At 44.2% G+C, this 19847-nt stretch overlaps 1 protein-coding gene across 3 annotated transcripts in view; it reads left to right on the plus strand.

Moving 5' to 3' along the window:
• Positions 1–5130: 5130 nt before the first annotated feature.
• Positions 5131–19847, plus strand: part of ATP10A (ATPase phospholipid transporting 10A (putative)) — a 190174-nt gene continuing 175457 nt past the window's right edge. Inside the window, exons 1-2 of one of the 3 annotated variants that reach the window (XM_081327208.1) lie at positions 5851–5861; positions 6376–6818. In XM_081327208.1, the coding sequence (XP_081183334.1) occupies positions 6379–6818 (440 nt within the window). In that variant the 5' untranslated portion in view covers positions 5851–5861; positions 6376–6378. Of the gene's footprint in view, positions 6819–19847 lie in introns of all 3 variants that reach the window. The other 2 variants (XM_081327207.1, XM_081327209.1) reach the window with 2 other exon arrangements.

A 19847-nucleotide genomic window follows, 5' to 3' on the forward strand; every position in this document is an offset into this window, starting at 1 on the left:
TGATCCACAACCTGGCAGTTAACCTGTGTGCGCCAATGGCGATCGAGACCGTGTCGTACAAGGACATCGTAGAGAAGCTGAACAACCATTTTAAGCCGTGAATATCTGAACTGGCTTGGTGAGGTCAGTTCGACCAGCGGTGCCAACGGCCAGGTGAGTCGGCTTCCGAATTTATCACAGCTCCACGGGAAGCCGCTCGTCTGTGTAATTTTAGCAACCTAGAAGAAAGGCTGAGAGATCGCATGGTGTGTGGGCTCCGGGACAAATGACTGCAGCAGCGACTATATGCCCAGCCAACTATCACACTCCAAGATGCTCAGGATGAGATCTTGGCCAGCAAAACCGCCAGTGGGGCAGTCAACGCGACCCATCAAGTCCGAGCCAGCAGCCCAGGTGGTTCCATTCATTTTGGAGAGGCTGCGAACGGTGGAAGCGGGGACGCGTTGGAGGAGGCAGAGATCAATGCATTACAACAAAAGAAAGGGAGACATCTAACGTGGCGCAACAACTATGGAAGCCAGTGGAAGCCCACAACGGTCAACAAATGCACCAAATGTACCAACTGCACCTACAGAGAAACTGTCCAAAAGTGTGCCAGTTGTGGAGGGAATCATCCGAGAGCAACCTGCAAATTCCGAACCACAAAGTGTCGGTCCTGCAGCAAGACGGGACACATCGCAGCCGTCTGCCGGAATCGCACACGAGACAGCCTGTATGAACTCCAATCGATGGACGTGTGGCCTAAAGTCCCCTCAGCCCACCTATACCAATTTTTGTGAGAAGAGGGGAACCATGTCTCACACGGAGATCCACCAGTTACTCACACCAAAAATCAAACTGGAGGTCCGTTTGCAAGGTGTACCTTGCAAGATGGAACTTGACTCTGGGTCTACAGTCTCCATAATTTCTTATGAGACATTTAAAGCAGTTTGCGGCCAGAGCAAATGGTGGGCTCAATTGAAACCCACCAGCATTCAGTTATCTGATTTCCAGAATGCCCCTATTAAGGTTAAGGGGGAGGCCACCATGTTAGTGGGGTTCAAGGACTTCCAGGGTCCCTTGGACATCCTGGTAGCCGAGGGCCGGAGGACCAGTTTAGTGGGGCTGAATTGGTTTGGGGCTCTTGGAATAGGGATCTCAGGGATCCATAACACCCAGTCCAAAAGCCTCGAATCTGTCTGCAAAACGTTTGCAGACATATTTGACAACAAGCTCAGCAAATACACAGGCCCCCCCCCCATAAAATGTAAGTTAAACCCTAATATCCTACCAGTGAGAATTAAGGCCCGAAGAGTTCCCTTCGCTCTCAAGCACAAGATTGAGAGCGAATTGGACAAATTAGTAGATCAAGGGGTGTTAGAACCAGTAGAAGGGGGAGAGTGGGAGACTCCAATAGTCACCCCACTTAAAGCGAACGGGGAGGTTAGAATTTGTGCAGATTATAAGGCTACAGTGAACCGGGCCCTGAACCCCCATGCTTACCCAGTCCCGATGGCAAGACACATCCTCTCCTCGCTCCAGAGCGGTGCCATCTTTGCTAAGCTTGATCTGGTGCAAGGGTATCAGCAACTCCCTGTTACCAGGGAGACGGCTGACGCTCAGACAATTGTTACACACAGAGGGGCTTTCAGAGTTAACCGTTTGCAGTTTGGTGTCTCTGTAGCTCCTGGAATCTTCCAGGAGGTGATGGAGAGGACTCTGAAGGGCATACCTGGAGTATGCCCTTACTATGGTGATGTCCTTATCGCTGGAGATTCTGAAGAGGTCCTGGCTGACAGGTTGCAGGCTGTTTTAAGCAGATTCCGCTCTGCAGGAGTAAAACTAAAAAAGGACAATTGCAGCATTGGAGTGGCATCCACTGAATTCCTGGGGTTCAGAATTGATGCCAAGGGAATTCACCCCACTGATTCCAAGGTAAGAGCAATTAAGATGGCTCCAACCCCTAAAAACAAAGCTGAATTGCAAGCTTTCCTGGGGATACTAAATTTTTATCATGCTTTCTTGCCCCACAAAGCAGCAATTGCTGAGCCTTTACACAGGCTCTTAGACAAAAAAAAACTCCTTGGAATTGGACTAAGGTTCACGAGCATAGTTTCCGGAATTTAAAAGACCTATTGTCCTGTAACTCAACTGTCACACATTTTATAGAAAACAAATCCATCTGCATCGCTTGTGATGCATCCCCCTATGGGGTGGGTGCTGTCCTAAGTCACATAGAGGACAATGGGGAGCAGAGACCCATTGCTTATTACTCCCGAACACTGTCAAGGGCAGAGAGGAACTACGCCCAAATAGATAAGGAAGCCCTGGCAATAGTGATGGGAGTCAAAAAATTTCATGACTACTTATATGGCAGGGAATTCACTATTTTTACAGACCATAAGCCTCTGTTGGGATTGTTCACGACGGACAGACAAACCCCACAGATCCTATCACCCAGGATGCTGAGGTGGTCCATATTCCTATCAGCATACACGTGCAAACTGGTGCACAAACCAGGAAAGGACATGGGCCATGTGGATGGATTAAGCAGGTTACCATTAGCCACTGCTGAGCCAGATCCGGCACCTGCTGAGCAGATAATGGCCATCCAGGATCTACCAGAATGCCTGCTCCACGCTAAGGACATTGCTGCTGGTACCAAAGCCGACAAGGTCATGAGCAGGGTACAGGCATGGGTAGTCTCAGAGTGGCAAGAAAAGAGTCCAGGCCCAGAATTTCAGGCATTCTTCACGAGGAGACATGAGCTGTCTTCTCATAAGGGATGCCTATGAGAAGGGGTATTTTTAATTATTTATTGTCAGGGCTTAATTAATTTAATCTTATTTTTAACTTTTGTATGTAATGCTTTTATTGCCCTGTACACCGCCCTGAGTCCTTCGGGAGAAGGGCAGTATAGAAATTCAATTAATAAATAAATAATAAATAAATATTGTGGGGTAGCAGGGTCATCATTCCTGAGAAACTCAGGGATAGGGTCTTACAGTCACTACATGAGGGACACCCCGGCATAGTCAGGATGAAGGTGTTAGCCAGGAGTTACTTGTGGTGGCCGGGCCTTCATAAGGCTATAGAGGAACCAGTTGAGGGATGTTACACGTGCCAAAGGTCAAGGCCAGAACAGCCACATGCACCGGTACACAAGTGGGAGGAGACACACAAACCGTGGTCTAGAGTCCACATTGACTATGCTGGCCCTTTTCAGGGTCAAATATTCCTAGTAGTAGTTGACAGCTACTCCAAATGGCTTGAGGTAGTACCAGTTACTAGCATGATCACAGCCAAGATGGTCCAGGTGCTCAGGGGACTCTTTGCTACGCATGGCCTGCCTGATGTGATAGTCTCGGATAATGGCCCACAATTCACATTTGCTGATTTCCAGGGTTTCACGAGGGCCAACTTGATTAGACACGTCACATCTGTGCCCTTCCACCCGTCATCCAACAGGCAAGTAGAATGTATGGTGAGGACAACCAAGGACGCATTGAGATGCATCATCAGTGGAGACTGGCACCAAAGGTTGGCCCAATTCCTTCTTGCACAATGCACTACACTGTGTACGACCACTGGCAAGAGCCCTGCAGAGCTGCGTTGGGGCAGACGGCTCATCACTAAGTTGGACAGACTCCACCCTGACAGAGTGGCTGCAGAGACGGAACAACCCATCCTCACCAGAGAGCTACACATTGGCAACCTGGTTTGGGTCAGAAACTATGGGCCGGGTCATGTGTGGGTTCAGGGGCTGATGATTGACAGAATGGGGCCATTGTCCTACATTGTAGAGGTGGAGGGGGGCCGTTAGGTCAGGCGACACATTGACCAAATCAGGAAATAGGTTCCTGAAAAGCCACAGGTTGACGGGCCTACCCTTACAACGGGTCCTGGGATGGAGGAGGACCTCACGGACACTGAACTAATACCAGGAAGTTTTGGCAGGACTGAACAACGACTAGAACATCAAGCCCTGGCTCACCAGGACAATGCGGTCGAAGGGGCACAGAGCCAGGCCGCAGCTCATGATGAGGCTGCCCAGGTCGGTGAGCAAACAGGAAGCATGTGTTATAAAAATAAAATTGTTTATTATTTTTTTATGGGGGAAGGGGTGTTATATATGGGGATAAATAAAATACAAGCAGCGGCTCGCTGTTACCATCAGGTGGCGCTGTACTGTGACAGGATTGGCTGATAAGCGCCCAGCGGGAAAACCACATAAAGGGATTGGCTACCTGTGTACCTAGCCAGGTATATAAGGGGGTACAGGTAGCCCCTATTGTGCTGTGCAGTACTTCCACCAATAAAGAGCTGTTATGCTGAACCTTTTGTCCATCGTATTGCCATGCGGTCAAGAACCCACTACACAATAGTGAGTAAGCACTGGACTGTAACTCTATGCAGCTTAGTGGAAACTAGTGGCTAAGATCCTGCTAACCATGTGATCTGCCTCATATTTGTGGACTGAAGGTTTCTTTAGTAATGAATGGGGACTCTTTCTTAACTGAGAGGCCTGATTCTAGCTTGAAATCAGACTAGCCTTGCCCACTCATAGATAGAAGTTGGGGAAAATTCTACACTGCTTTGGGTAACATCCAGGTTCTCTACAAAGACCAGAGACCTCCAATTCTCCATTACCTATTCATCTCCTATCCAACAGAGGAAATGGCTTGCATACTTTCCTTTGAAACACATTTAATTCTTAAGAAAACTTTTAACAGTAAAGGACTTTAGTCTGTAGGATATCCTGCTCTCTCTGAAGAGCAGTGAAAGGTTTATCCCTACGTTTTCCTCTAGAAGGAGCAGTGTATGCAGAAGTAGACTTGGTTTATTTAAAACTGATTTAGACTGGACTGTAAGATTCAACCATCTCCTTGCTCTGACCCCTCATGGATTTTTGGGGGAAGACCCAGTTGAGTTTTTTAAAGTCTCTATCCTATTCTAAGAGTCAGTTTGGTGTAGTGGTTAAGCCACAGGACTAGAAACCAGGAGACTGTGAGCTCTAGTGCTATCATAAGCACAAAGCCAGCCATCCTCTCTTTCAGCCTTAGGAAGCAGGCACTGGCAAATCACCTCTGAATACCTTGCCCAAGAAAACTGCAGAGTTGTCCACTTAGTCTGACAATGGACAGGGTTGTACAGAAAGGGGGGGGGAAACCCTCTTCCTAATGAATATAGGAAGAAAGGAGAAATCTGCTCTAATTAATTGCTCAAAACAAACCAGATTCATAATTCTAACCTTCCTCAATGCTCTTAGCAGCATCTACTTAAGTGGGGCAATTTCTCCCACCCCGTGACATTTGGGTAACAAAAACCAACCCACGATTGAATCTATAGTTCAAACTCTTCTTGCGAGGGTGAGGAGGAGTTTCCCCGCATCCGCTTCCAGAGGCTCGTATGATAACGAGGCTTCACACTTCTATTATCTCCTCCAAAATATCCAGCAATTCCATCAAAAAACAAAAAAAACCCACAACAACAACCCAGCTGATTGACCTGAGAATCTTCCTCCCTCCAGGATAGCCCGCAAAGCTTTGTCTTCCTGTTTCAAAACCTCCTGAAACTTGTTGGTTTTGCGAGAAAAACGCCCTCCGCAAAGATGTCACTGGAATAAAAGTTTTAGCTCCAACAACCACGCATTGCGAATCGCCCCACTTCTGTAAAACTGGTACCACAAGCCCTTATATACTGCAGTCTTCAAAAAAAAAAAAACCTCTACCCGTTTTCTACGTTACTTAAAAAAACAACAGCTTCCTGCTCGTCCTTTCATAGCCCTAATCCTCGCGACCCACCCTTTTTGGCTTCGAGACAGTTTCTGTAGCTTTTCCACCCCACTTCCTTTTCCCCGCGCCGCCTGCCACGAGGGGAAGGTAATTTTGTGCAACTGGCTGCCGCGGCGGCCGTTTTCCTCCACTTTAAAGTAAATCCCCAACCTTCTTCTCGGTGGTGAAGCGGAAACCGGTTAGTGGCTAGATGAGACGTGACGTGTGAAAAGAAGAGTGACTTTGTACGATTCCCGCCCGCCAGACAACGGGCCAGTCATTCAATGGCCTCGCTGGTGGAAGGCAGAGGCAAGGGAGAAAGCTGGGAGGTGAGGAGCACCCGCACATCTTGGAGCTGAAAAAAAAGAAAGAAAGAAAGCAAGAAAGCGTGGGAACGAGACCTTCCCAATCCGGGCAAAGTTTGTTAGAGCGGAGGTGGGGAATCCACCCGCCCCCTCCTTCACCTCGCGGGGAACTGTAAGGGCATGACTAAGTTCCCGAAGATGATCACATAAAGTCTCGGAAAGGGAAGGAGGGAGACTTTTTCCATGTGCTGGAAGCTGCCGGAGAACTTTCTAACACTGATTTCTTGTCCTTTCTCTGTGTGTGTTTTGGGGGGAAGGCAATGACGGAAAGCAGAGATGCGGTGGGGGACTCATCTTCTCAGGAGCTGAAGCAAGACAAAGAAAGGAAGAAGAAGAAAAGGAGGAAGAAGAAAGATGTCAGGAAGGTGCGGATTGTAGCTTCGAACCTGTTGTCTCCCTGGCCTGACACGGAGACCTCCAGGCAGCCAGCTAATAATAGACTGAAGACCACCAAATACACAGCAGTGTCTTTCTTGCCCAAGAATCTCTTTGAACAGTTCCATCGCTTTGCCAATGTATACTTTGTTTTCATTGCTTTACTTAATTTTGTGCCTGCTGTCAATGCCTTCCAGCCAGAACTGGCATTGGCCCCGGTGCTCTTCATCTTGGCGGTTACAGCAGTCAAGGACTTGTGGGAAGACTATAGCAGATACCGGTCAGACCAGGAGATCAACCATATGGAATGTTTGGTCTATTGCAGGTAATGGGATCAAGAGAATGGTGTGGAAAGTTGAAAAGTGGATCAAAATGAAGAGGATGTGGTGCTGGGTGAACAGAATGGGATGGGAACTAAGATGAATGGGGCAGTTTTGAAAAGTCTGTGCTGCTAGCTCTTGCTAGCTGTTTACTGCTTTCCCTTTTTTGAGTCAATACAATGACCTCCAGTGACATAGTTAAGTAATGATAGATTATAAGACATCAATGTATCTGTTCCATTTGAAATGTATGAGTGCATTTTACTTACTTGAAAACATAATGCACAACCCCCCCCTCTCTCCGTCTTTGCAGGGTTCGTGCTATTTCCTACCTTGATGGCTCTCTTAAGTGTCATACTAAATGTCCACCACAGATTTTGGATTCTCCATTGATCTTTTACTTTCTTAACTTTCACAAGACTACTAGAAAACTATGTTGTGCTACTATATTAATATGATTATCATCTAGACTGCAGCCCCTAGATTAATTTCTTTTTTTCTGGCAATATATTTAATTTTCATTTCACTACTTCCATCTGCACATTTCTCTGCATGGGCTTTGTTTATATAAAATCATGCCACAAAAGTTCTATTCTATGCATCTTTTTCTCTGTGGGAGGAAAAAAAAAAGGCCGCCTTGAGAAATTGGCTGGTGGATTTGCCAAAGATTTTTCCCCGTAGATTGTGGGAAAGTGTAATCATGCTATATTGGCCTACCTCCTGATGGATTTTGGTTGATCACAGTCATCCCAAACTTTGAATTGAAAAGCCAAAAGGCGTTTTGGCTACCAGGAAAAAGCAGGACTGCTTTAAGGTGATTCAAACAGGTACTTTGTCGATCATTTCTCTGCTGTATGCACTATGTCCAATAGGACTTTGACCCAGCGTAACTTATTTTATGTTCTATAAATTCCATTGAAATAGTTGGGAACATGTGATCAAAGAACCACATGGAAACCAAACTTTTGAATAAACCTACTTATAATTACCACAATGAAGTGAGATTCTGTGAATTACAATGCTTGTGCAAGTCTCATTAAATCCATGTATTAGCGAGTGCAGTCTTGCAGTGTCATATTCTTTTCCCAAAAGTATCTCCTTGACTGCCTTTTTAAATTATGTATCTTCACTCAAATTTCTTCCAATTTAATTGATATTGCTAATGCTTGTGAAATATTTTCCTGCTAATTTTAGGCATGGAAAAAAATTTCATCCAATATGAACTTAAATGTTGTTAGTGTACTGTTCCCATAACACTGGTAAACATTAAATTACCAAATGAGTGGATACAGTACTTATATTACTGGAATGTAAAATATAAAATCTGTTGTCATTTAAGTTTCATGCAGTGTGAAATTATGACTGAATTCTAAAATGCCTTATTTCATTGTTGCATCTTTGAGATTATTTTACAGCAAAACAGCTATATTTATAGTTACAATATTTAGTAATCCTCTCCTAATAATTTTAAATCTTGTTATAGATTTACAGTTAAATCTTTACTAACCCAACAGAAAATGATATGGTACATGTGATAGCAAAGCATGAAATAGTTAAGGGTTTTTTTGTCTTTTCATCTCTACGTGTGACTTGTGTTTTCATTTAATACCATCTTGTCACTTCATTATTTATAGGTGAATTGGTGAAAAGACAAACTTTATTGCCAGTTATTATATTCCTAATCTAACAGACCATGTTTGTTAGAGCATGACCACATTAGGTACAAGTAGTTCTTCACTTACAACAGTTCATTTAGTGATCATTCGAAGTTACAACAGCACTGAAAATAGTGAAATGACCATTTTTCACATTACCTTTTGCAACCTTCTTACAAGCAAAGTTAATGGGGAAGCTAGATTCACTTAACAATCCTAACAGCTACAGTGATTCACTTGTGGCAAGAAAAGTTGTAAAATGTGGCAAAGTTTACCTAATAACTGTTTTGCTTAGCAACAGAAAGTTTGAGCTCAATTGTGGTTGTAAGTCGAGGATTGCCTCTACTGGTCACTGGCCATAATAAAGATTGTGTTCATGTTTCCATTTGCCTTTATTTTTATGCTTATGTTAATGGAAGATGTGTCTGCTTACAATGTCTCAGCTAAAGAGCTAAGGTTTAATCGTGCCATGCAAGCCTGCATTAAAAAACTTCGTTTAAAGCAGGGGTGTCAAACTTGCGATGTCATGTGACATGTTGCAATGTATCATGTCTTTTTTTCCATCGCCAGCAATGGGGTGGGCATGGTTTCGGCATGACGCATCTGACCTGTGGGCCAGCAATTTGACACCCCTGATTTAAAGGGTAAAGCTCTCTTGTCCTATTATTTAAGTCCCAATGCTGGCTGGAGAATTCTGGAAATTGAAGTCCACACATGTTAAAGTTGCTAAGGTTGAGAAACATTGATTTATCTATACAGGCTTGAAGGGCCAAATGTCTTTTGCTTTGGAAGGAAGTCAGTGCCATAGGACTGATGTAGCAAAGATAGTTCTTAATGAAACTCATCCACAAGTTGTAGTTTCCTGTGATCTTCCTCCTCTGCGGGCCTGACTTGACTTCTTAACTGTTAAGATCCATTATACCTGGGCTGTCAAACTCAATGATCTGGCTTAAAATATCAGTTGATATTTTTAAGCCTTTTCTGTTGTGGTGCCTGCCCTTTTGAATATCAGTCCTCTAGAGCAGGGCTTTTCAACCTTTTCACCCATTGTACCACTTTTAGGATATGGCTACATCCGAGTGCCACCAGTCGCCTAGCAAGGTGTCAAAAACGTGATGACCCCCCCCAAAAAAGGAAAAAAGTGATGAAGTACAAGCAGTCCTCGACTTAAAACAGTTCACTTAGTGACTGTTTGAAGTTACAATGGCACTGAAAAAAGTGCCCCCCAAGCCACAGCTGAGCAAGACACCTGCCTGCCCGCCCGGTGGCGCTCTTCCTCCTGTCCAAGGTTTTCATTGTTGTGAGCATTTCTGTTGACGATTGGCAGTGGGGGTGGGGTGTGAGGGGTGTTTGGTTTTTATTTCCCCCCCTCTACTGGGTGGTTGCAACAGGTTTTGGTCACTTCATATGACCCTGGGACACTGTGACCATCATAAATATGAATCAGTTGCCAAGCATCTGAATGTAAATCACAAGACCCTGGAGATGCTGCAACATACCAGCTGATCGGCGCTTCTTCTGGGCTCAGCAGAAGCGCTGGGATCAGCACTGAGCTCCAGCTGGAGCCTGGCACTGATCCTGGTGCTTCCACTGAGCCCTGACAGCCCTGCAGCTCCAGCCATCTCTCGCTCAGGCTTGTGCAGTGCTGCCACTGGTTCAGCTCATTCCGCTCCTCCGCTACCACTTTTCTAAGATGGTTGTGTACCACCTGCCAGGTCCCAATGAACCACAGGTGGTACCTGTACCACTGGCTGAAAAGCCCTGCTCTAGAGACTACATTGGCCCAACCTGTTGCCTTTCCCAAGGCTTTAAACATGTGGTCTGTCATCAGGCCTGGTGATCTGGGTGTGTGTCTGAGCCTGTGCAAAGGCTGTACTAATCTGTGTTACGGTGTTTTACCTTGGTTGTGAATTATGTGTATGTCTTTTTTAATCATTGAGGTTTTTATTCTGTTTTTAATTATTTTTAACCATTCAAAGTCATCCATTTGGAATGAGCAGTCATGTAAATATTCTTTTTTGAAAAAAAAATCAAGTTTTAAAAATTCAGAGTAGCCTCCCTTTCTCTTTGAATTTTGATCATAAATATTCATAATGAATTGAAGGTTGACAAGCTAGTTAGGCTTCCACCCCCCCCCCACTCCCCTTGGACATTTTACTGTATGTTCTAGAAAACAGCAGGAGATATGAGCAGTAGAGGTGTGGTGATAGAACATAGGTACACACAGGTAGTCCTTGATTTACAACCTCAATAGTGCTCAGAATTTCTATTGCTAAGCAAGACAGTTGTTCGGTTAGTCATGCCCCATTTTATGACCTTTTTTTGCCATGGTTAAATGAATCACTGAAATTGTTAAGAGAATCATTGAAGTTGTTAAGTGAATCATGGAGTTGTTAAGTGAATCTGGCATCTCCCCCATTGACTTTGCTTGTCAGAAGCAACCTAAGAAGATTGCAAAAAAGAAATCCCAGGACCCTTGGGACTGTGTAACAATTTTAAATACAGGCTGGTTGCCAAGCATTCAAAGTTTGATCAAGTAACTGTGGCAACAGTTATAAGTGTGACTTCAGTGTCATTGTAATTTTTAAAGATGATTAAATGAACAGTTGAGGACTACTGTAAGTTGAGGACTACTGTAAGTTGAGGACTACTGTAATCTTAAGCATTATATCATCTGGAACTTATAGTAGAAGCTCTGGATATTTGCAGGGATTTGTTATTGGACAATAAAGAGTAATAAAGACTTTCTGAACTTTGTACATGGAGGATAAAGTTTCACAGAGTGGAGATATGAAAAATATATTCTGCAGAATGTTGAGACTTTATTTAAAAATAGAATAATAAGTGAATTAGAAACAAGATATACTGGAAGAGCTTTAGAAGACTTCTCAGATTTTAATCTGTATATTTGTTTATGCAAATCAGATAACAGATTCTTCATCAGTTGCTTCATCTACTTGCTGATATTCTTTGGTGTGCCAGCAGATAACACCAATTATGTTGAATTTGACCAGAAATGTGAGATAGTGGTAAAGTTCTGAAAAGTAGGATAACTTGCTGTCAGGTCTTTTTTTGTTGTTGAGAAAAAAATAATCCATCCTTTCAGATTTGAAAATCTGTGTAGTATAGCAAACCACGGTGTTGTAAGTATCACTATAGGAGCAGTAATAGGTTTGGAATTATGGCCAAAGACTGTAATATCAACATATTTGTGTAACAAGGTGCACAACTTTTCATAATTTCTTCTTTCTTTAGTATCACCATCTGTAATAACACCCAATAAAAATAATTGTGGAGTAAACTTTATCTTTCTCTTGAAAATCTTTTGGATGTTCCACCAAATTTTAATCCAAAAAGCTTTTATATTTCTACAAGTCCACCAAATATGAAAGTAAGTAGCATCCAAACTTTTTTTTACTTTACTTTACTTTTATTAAATTTGTATACCGCCCTTCTCCCGAAGGACTCAGGGCGGTTAACAGGGCATATATAAATAACAATACAAAAATTAAAAAGGAATTAAACAAATGCCCAATTAAAAATTACAATAGCAATAAAAGCAATAAAAGACCCATTAAAAACCCTAACGTTTCCCCCATCAGGCCAGACCAGCTAGTTCAAATAAGTGGGTCTTCAGACCGCGCCGGAAGGAGCGAAGGTCCGATGCCATCCGGAGCTCAACCGGCAGTTGGTTCCATAGCGCCGGAGCGCCCACAGACAAGGCCCTCCCCCTGGGGGCCACCAGTCGACATTCCCTGACCGGAGGCACCCTGAGGAGGCCCTCTCTGTGGGCACGCACAGGGCGGAGGGGAGTTGACGCCAGCAGCAGGTGGTCCTCGAGGTACCCCGGACCCATGCCATGTAAGGACTTGAAGATCATAACCAAAACCTTGAACCTCACCCGGAAGACAACTGGTAACCAATGTAGCTCGCGGAGCAAAGGTGTAACATGGGAGTACCGGGAAACTCCCAAGACAACTCTGGCGGCCGCATTCTGTACCAGTTGGAGCCTCCGAGTGGTCTTCAAGGGAAGCCCCATGTAAAGAGCATTGCAGTAGTCCAGGTGAGAGGTCACAAGCGCATGAGTGACTGTGCGTAGGGCATCCCGGTCCAGATAGGGTCGCAACTGGCGCACCAGGTGAACCTGGGCAAAAGCCCCCCTGGTCACGGCTCCTATATGATCTTCAAAATTGAGCCGTGAATCCAGGAGGACGCCCAAGTTGCGAGCCCTATCAACGGGGGGTAACACTTCACCCCCCATCGTTAAAGGTGGAATAATCTGGTTAGCCCAAGATGCCGATACGCACAGCCACTCAGTCTTGGCGGGATTGAGACGAAACCTGTTTCTCCCCATCCAGACCTGAACCGCCTCCAGGCAACGGGACAGCATGGCGAGGGCATCGCTGGGTTGGTTCGGGGTGGAGAAAAACAGTTGGGTATCATTAGCGTACTGATGATACCCCACCCCGAAACCATGAATGATCTCACCCAGCGGCTTCATGTAGATGTTCAACAGGAAGGGAGAGAGAACCGACCCCTGAGGGACTCCACAAGTGAGAGGCCTCGGGGTGGATCTCTGCCCTCCAGTCTCTGCTGAGAGATCTAATAGGACTAGGACAGAGGAGCAACCCCTGTCCCGGGCCCGCCAGAGATCATACACCAGTGCGACCAATGCCGTCTCCGTGCTGTGCCCGGGCCTGAAACCCGATTGGTATGGGTCGAGATAATCAGTTTCCTCCAGGAACAGAGGAAGCTGATGCGCCACCACACTCTCAACAACCTTCGCCAGAAAGCGAAGGTTGGAGACTGGACGATAGTTATTTAAAACAGCCGGGTCCAGGACAGGCTTCTTGAGAAGGGGTCTCACCACCGCCTCCTTCAAGGCGGCGGGGAAGACACCCTCCTTCAAAGAAGCAGTTATTACTGCCTGGAACCAGCCTCATGTCCCTTCCCGAGCCGCATAAACCAGCCAGGAGGGGCACGGATCCACCAAACAGGTGGTGGAGCTCAGCCTCCCCATGATCCTGTCCACATCATCAGGGGAAACAGGATCGAACTCAGTCCAGATAACATGCTCAAGACCGTCCGATTCCTCCACGTCAGACTCCGCTCAGTCAGAGTCCAAGCCGGCCCAGATCTGAGCGATTTTGTCCATCAGATGATGACTAAACTCCTCGGCCCATCCCTGTAAGGGATCCTCCCTCACCTCCTGATTAAGAAGGGAGCGAGTCACCCTAAACAGGGCGGCCGGGCGATTATCTGCGGACGCGATGAGGGCAGCGAAGTAATTAGCCCTCGCCATCCTCATCGCAGCAAGATAAGACCTTATAAAGGTTCTTAGCTGCAATCAGTCAGATTCGGAATGGCTGGACCTCCAACCGCTCTCTAGACCCTGTCTACAACGCTTCATCTTCCGGAGCTCCGCAGAAAACCATGGAGCCCAACGGGATCTGTGCCGGGTCAGAGGTCGCAAGGGTACAACACAGTCGAGTGCCTCAGTGGCCTTTTCCCAGGCATCCACCAAGGCAACAACTGGGCTGTGAGTGAGGGTGATAGGTACAGACCCAAGCACCATCTGGAACCATGCAGGGTCCATTAGGCGCCTGGGGCGGAACCATTTAGTTGGTTCCACCGCCCAGCGGCGGGGGATGGCATAATGGAAGACCAGCCGCAGGAGATGATGGTCGGACCATGACAGGGGAATAACGTCCAGTAAACCCCCTCCTAAATCATCCAACCACTGTCCAGATAGGAACACCAAGTCGAGAGTGTGACCCCCCACATGAGTCGGGCCTTGAATTACCTGGGTCAGGTCCATGGACGTCATGGAAGCCATGAACTCCCGAGCTAACTCCGATGACCCTCCCAGGGAAGGCAGGTTGAAGTCACCCACCATTATAAGCCTGGGGAACTCCACCGCCAACCCTGAGAGGGTGTCGAGCAGCTCGGGCAGAGCTGTTGCCACACAGCTGGGTGCCAGGTATGTAAGCAACAAGCTCATCTGAACCCGAGAACTCGGCTACCGACCTTAATTGCCAATCATTCCCTACCACTCTAAGTAATTGCTTATAAGAAATCATATCTAAATTCACGCCCATAGATTCACCCTCTATTGCGTGTCCAGGAATCCCCCAAATTGGTATTTTATAATTCAACTTATAATAATACTTTTTCCAAACACGCAATAAAGCACTTCTTAAAATATGAGATTTAAAAGCCTTGTCAACTTTTTTTATCATAAATCAAATATGCATGCCACCCATATAATAAGTCCCATCCCTCAAGATAAAGTATACTTTTATTTGTTAAATTGAGCCAATCACTAACCAGTGTTAAAACCACTGCATCATAATATAGTTTCAGATTAGGCACCTTAAGTCCCCCTCTTTAAAATCTTTTTGCATCCTGATTCTAAAACTAGCATTATCAGCTCTGTGACTAAGTTCTTTGTCACTGACATTAAAACATGCACTCAAATAATGTATCTCTGAATATTGTTATTATTTGATGCTATTTTTTTGTCCTGTCTTTAATCAGAACAGTAAATATGTATGTTTGTGTGATACATGCAGTGCTTTTTTTGTCATAGAACGCACCGGAACATAGTTCCGGCACCTTTTTTCAATGGATTTTCCAAGTTTTAAAAGTAACTTTTGAAAATTTGATGTTTGGTCCACGTGGACTTGAATTGCCCTGTCGAGCGTAGCAGGTTGGTGGCAAAATCATTAAAACAGTACATGCGGGCTGCTTGTGTGACAAGTCTGATTCATGCATACTTCATCTGTGCTGGTTGTGATGGCATTGCTCGGCTTGTGGCACAGTTCAGCTTGTGATTGGTTGTGTGGTTGCGCACTGAGTGCTTACTCCAGGCAGCAACCGTTATGTTTTGTTACAAAACTGACGTGTGTGGGTATGTGTACAATGATTGACTACTTGCAAAAGGTAAATAATTTCTTTATTTTAAAAAATCATTGGTGAATTGAAAATCTTTTTTTTTTAATTTTTAGTGTAAAATTTACTATGAACATTTGCCTTAAACACAATAAATTAAATTTATGTTAAGAACTGAATATATTTTTAAAAAAATAAAAGATAAAAAAGATGTGAGTTCCAGCACCTTTTTTCTTACAAAAAAAGCACTGGATACATGAGTGTGTAAATACTGTCATATCTCTGAACATTTCAAACAAACAGAGTCTCAGAATCCATTCTGTATATTCCATAAGCTCCACAATCAATTTATAAACCTGAGATATGATCTTTAGCTTGTGAAGAAGAGTTTTAAGTGAGCCAAGTCTTCCTTTTATTGATTTTTGAAATTAATGTTTTATTAATTTGTGATAGAGGATTCAGAGTCTCTTGGATTCAGATGGTTTTTACATTCTAATATATCCATTTAAATGTGGTGACTGAACTTATTGTCGGAAGGGGATGACAATAGCAATGCTGGTTCTTCAGCCTAGTGTCCCTTGTGAATATTAGTGTCATTGGAGAGCTTCCTTGGTCACATGCCAAGCTCCATACCCCAACTGTGCAATGTACCAAGGGATCAATCTCTTATTTGTATGAACAGTTCTATGTATCACATAGGACATTTGAAAAAAAATATAATGATGCACGTTTGCAGGCTGGTGTTTTATTTCAAAAAGATCCATTTGTTTAGGGGAAAAAGAACAATTGAAAGATGAATTCAGGTGATGGAGAGTCTCAGAAATGATTGGAGTCGATGTCACCATATTTCCTTATGGTCGAAGGTCGTTTTGAGTTGGCTGTGCCCTTTATGGAAGGCATTGTACATGAGTGTCAGTAGTCTATTTCCAAACTGGCAAATATGTTTACATTCCCCAAATGTTGGGTAGCTGCCATGTAAACTATCCAAAATGCACAGCAACAAATATGGAGATTTTTTTAACCATAATACTAATGGCTGCTCTGCATTTTTAGGACTTGTAGAATATTGTCAGTGATGCCAGGGTCAGCATAGCTGTTTAACGCAGTTATTGTAAAAAGAGATCCTACGGGTAAAATTTACAATTATTTCTACACATAAGCAGCCATGATGGCACAGTGATTAGAATGCAGAATTGCATGCTAATTCTGCCGACTGCCAGCAGTTTGATTCTTACTGGCTCAAGGTTGACTCAGCCTTCTATCCTTCTGAATCAGCATATTGATTCTGTAAACCACTTAGAAAGGGCTATAAAGCACTATGAAGCAATATATAAGTCTAAATGTTATTGCTATTGCTATATGCAAATACATCTATAGCCTAGCTTTCCTCCATTTTTTTTCTCTGAACATCTGGATTTGAATTTACAACTATAGACAAATGTCACCACATTTTTAAAAATTCAACTTAAAAAAAGAGAGCTGGCTGTTTTAGATGGAATGAATCAGTTGCCTAAAACAATGGATGTGGCAGGGTAGAGGTTAACAACGAAGATATAGATGACAAAGTTCTATGTTGTTTTTGTGGTCCCTCAAAAGCTTAGATGCAGTCTTCAGAGCCCTCCCAGTTGTTGACAGAATTTTAATGACCATATGGAATAATTATGTAATCTTTCAAATAACCAAATGGGGAAATTATGATTATTTTCAAATAATACTATTTAATTTAAATTTAAGTAAATAATAAATGAAGGATAAATAAATGTATACACTTCTCAAAGGCCAGCTTCCAGTCCAATTTGCTCCAGAAAGAAAGTATCTACTGTAGGTTAAATTTTGACACTTTAACTTTCTGTTCTGTTTGTATCACTGCCTATCTGTTGTGTTTGTCTGGGTATAGAGCTAATCATTTAAATCCATTGCTGCAAAACTACTATAATTAGTTACCTAGATGATAAGTGTGGAGTAAATCTCTTTGGACAATTATATGTTCTGTGTTTATGACTGTCTGTGGCTAGTTGTGTTGTTGTTTCTTTACAACTACTTATGAAATATGTGGGCATTAGGGTGTTTTTCCAAGTTGTTAGGGCAGTGATCAGATAGATGACTGGGCAATTGGTTCTTTTGGATCCAGAGATAATAAGCATATCAGTAAATAAAGGATTTTAAGTTTTATTATTAGCTCAGGCAAAAGATTTAAAAGTATAACATAAAAAGCAAACATATCAAGCAGAATGATACCCAAATCTCTTATAAGCTGCCAGGAGTTCCTTAATAATGACAGCAAAGATACCTGAAGGGTGGCTAGTTTCCACAATATCCTGTGCTAGGTTTTGTGTGGAAGCTCCCAACAAATAACAACATCCCCAAGATATTTATCAAAACCTAGCACCATGACTTCATGGCCCTGGTTTGGTCATGGACTGGAAAATCTGACCATGACTGGGTGACACATGATTTGGGATGAGAATTGAAAATATCCTCCCCCCTCCCCCTTCAGTAACCAAGTAGGTTAGCTCACAATGGGCTCTAAACTTTTAGACTTTTCTGAATGTGAAGGAGAAATTAAAAGGTGCCACTAAACATTGAAATAACAGTGGTCTTTCACATTGCCACTACAAAGCAATCATTTGGTATTTTTCTACATAGTTGCCAGAATCTTGCTAGTGAGCCATGCCAAAAAATTTGCCAGGCTATTAAAAGCAGGTGATCAGAGAACTAGTGGGTACTTTGATATTTAGAACATTTTGTGGAAGTACAGCACGGAGACGGCATTGGTTGTGCTGGTGAATGATCTCTGGTGAGCTCGGGACAGGGGTTGTTCCTCTGTCCTAGTCCTATTAGACCTCTCAGCGGCTTTTGATACCATCGACCATGGTATCTTACTGCAGCGCCTCAGGGGGTTGGGAGTGGGTGGCACTGTTCTACAGTGGTTCTCCTCCTACCTCCTGGGCCACTCACAGTCGGTGTTGACGGGAGGGCAGAGTTCTGCCCCGAGGCCTCTCGTTTGTGGAGTCCCTCAGGGGTCGGTCCTCCCTCCCCTCTTGTTCAACATCTATATGAAGCTGCTGGGTGAGCTCATTCATAGTTTTGGGGTGGGGTATCAGTATGCTGATGATACCCAGCTTTTTCTTTCCACCCCAAACCAACCCAGTGATGCCCTCGATGTGATGTCCCATTGCCTGGAGGAGAAACAGGCTTTGACTCAATCCTGCCAAGACTGAGTGGCTGTACATACCGGCATCTCAGATTAACCAGTCTATTCCATCATTAACTATGGGGGGTGAGGTGTTACCCCCCGTAGCTAGGGCCTGCAACATGGGCGTCCTCCTGGACTCACGGCTCAGTTTGGAAGATCATATAGGAGCTGTGGCCAGGGGTGCTTTTGCCCAGGTTCGCCTGGTGCGCCAGTTGCGGCCCTATCTGGACCAAGATGCCCTACATACAGTCACTCATGCGCTTGTGACCTCCTGGATAGACTACTGCAATGCTCTCTACATGGGGCTGCCCTTGAGGACCACTCAGAGGCTTCAGCTGGTGCAAAATGCGGCCGCAGAAGTTGTGATGGGCGTCTCCCGATACTCCCATGTAACGCCTCTTCTCCGCGAGTTGCATTGGCTTCCAGTTGCCCTCTGGGTGAGATTCAAGGTGCTGGTGATGACCTATAAAGCCCTAAATGGCATGGGTCCGGATTATCTTAGGGAGCACCTGCTGCCAGCATCCACTTCCCATCGTCCTGTGTGCTCCCACAGGGAGGGCCTCGTCAGGGTCCCGCCGGTCAGGGACCCTGAGGAGGAATTTTTATTTATTTACTGTATGTGCCACCCATCCCATGGTTGAAGTGCTTCTGGATGGCTTTCTGAATAATAAAATGATCAATATGAAAAACAATTAAAATTAGTAAGAATTACGTGGAGATTAAAAATTAAGGGGTGGAGTCTTCTCTGTTATCCCCTCAACCATCTTCAGCATAGAGTGTCCCCATTGGATGCACAAACTAACTGGCAGAGTCACATTTTAAGGCCCTTCTAGAAAGCCAAGAGGATAGGGAAAGACTTTACCACCACTGGCATGATATTCCAAAGGGCTTTTCTCCTGAATCATGCCATCCAAAATTCCTTGAGAAACAGGATCCGCAGCAAGCCCCTTCTACTGGAACAAGTAGGACAAGCTAATCTCATTGAACCAATTGCTTGATACACAATGATGCTTCCTATTGGTTTTTTCCCCCCAACAAATTTCATTACTTTTAAGGCTTAGAACATACTATATTTGCATGCAGGTGTAACTGCTAGGAATTTTAAATTTAACACCACAAGATTCATGAACTTAAAAAAGGAGGCAATTACAGTCAGATACGTGAATAGGATTAGGCCCAAAGCCAAGAGTTTTTTCTAGGATTCCTTTTACAGCGCACATTATATCCCACCACCCAAACCCAGTTATCTCTCACCGTTATTCCTGATAATTGGAGAACATCCGTTGAAATTC

This window comes from Vipera berus (genome assembly GCF_964194415.1).
Source record: "Vipera berus genome assembly, chromosome: 4".
NCBI classification, from domain to species: domain Eukaryota; kingdom Metazoa; phylum Chordata; class Lepidosauria; order Squamata; family Viperidae; genus Vipera; species Vipera berus.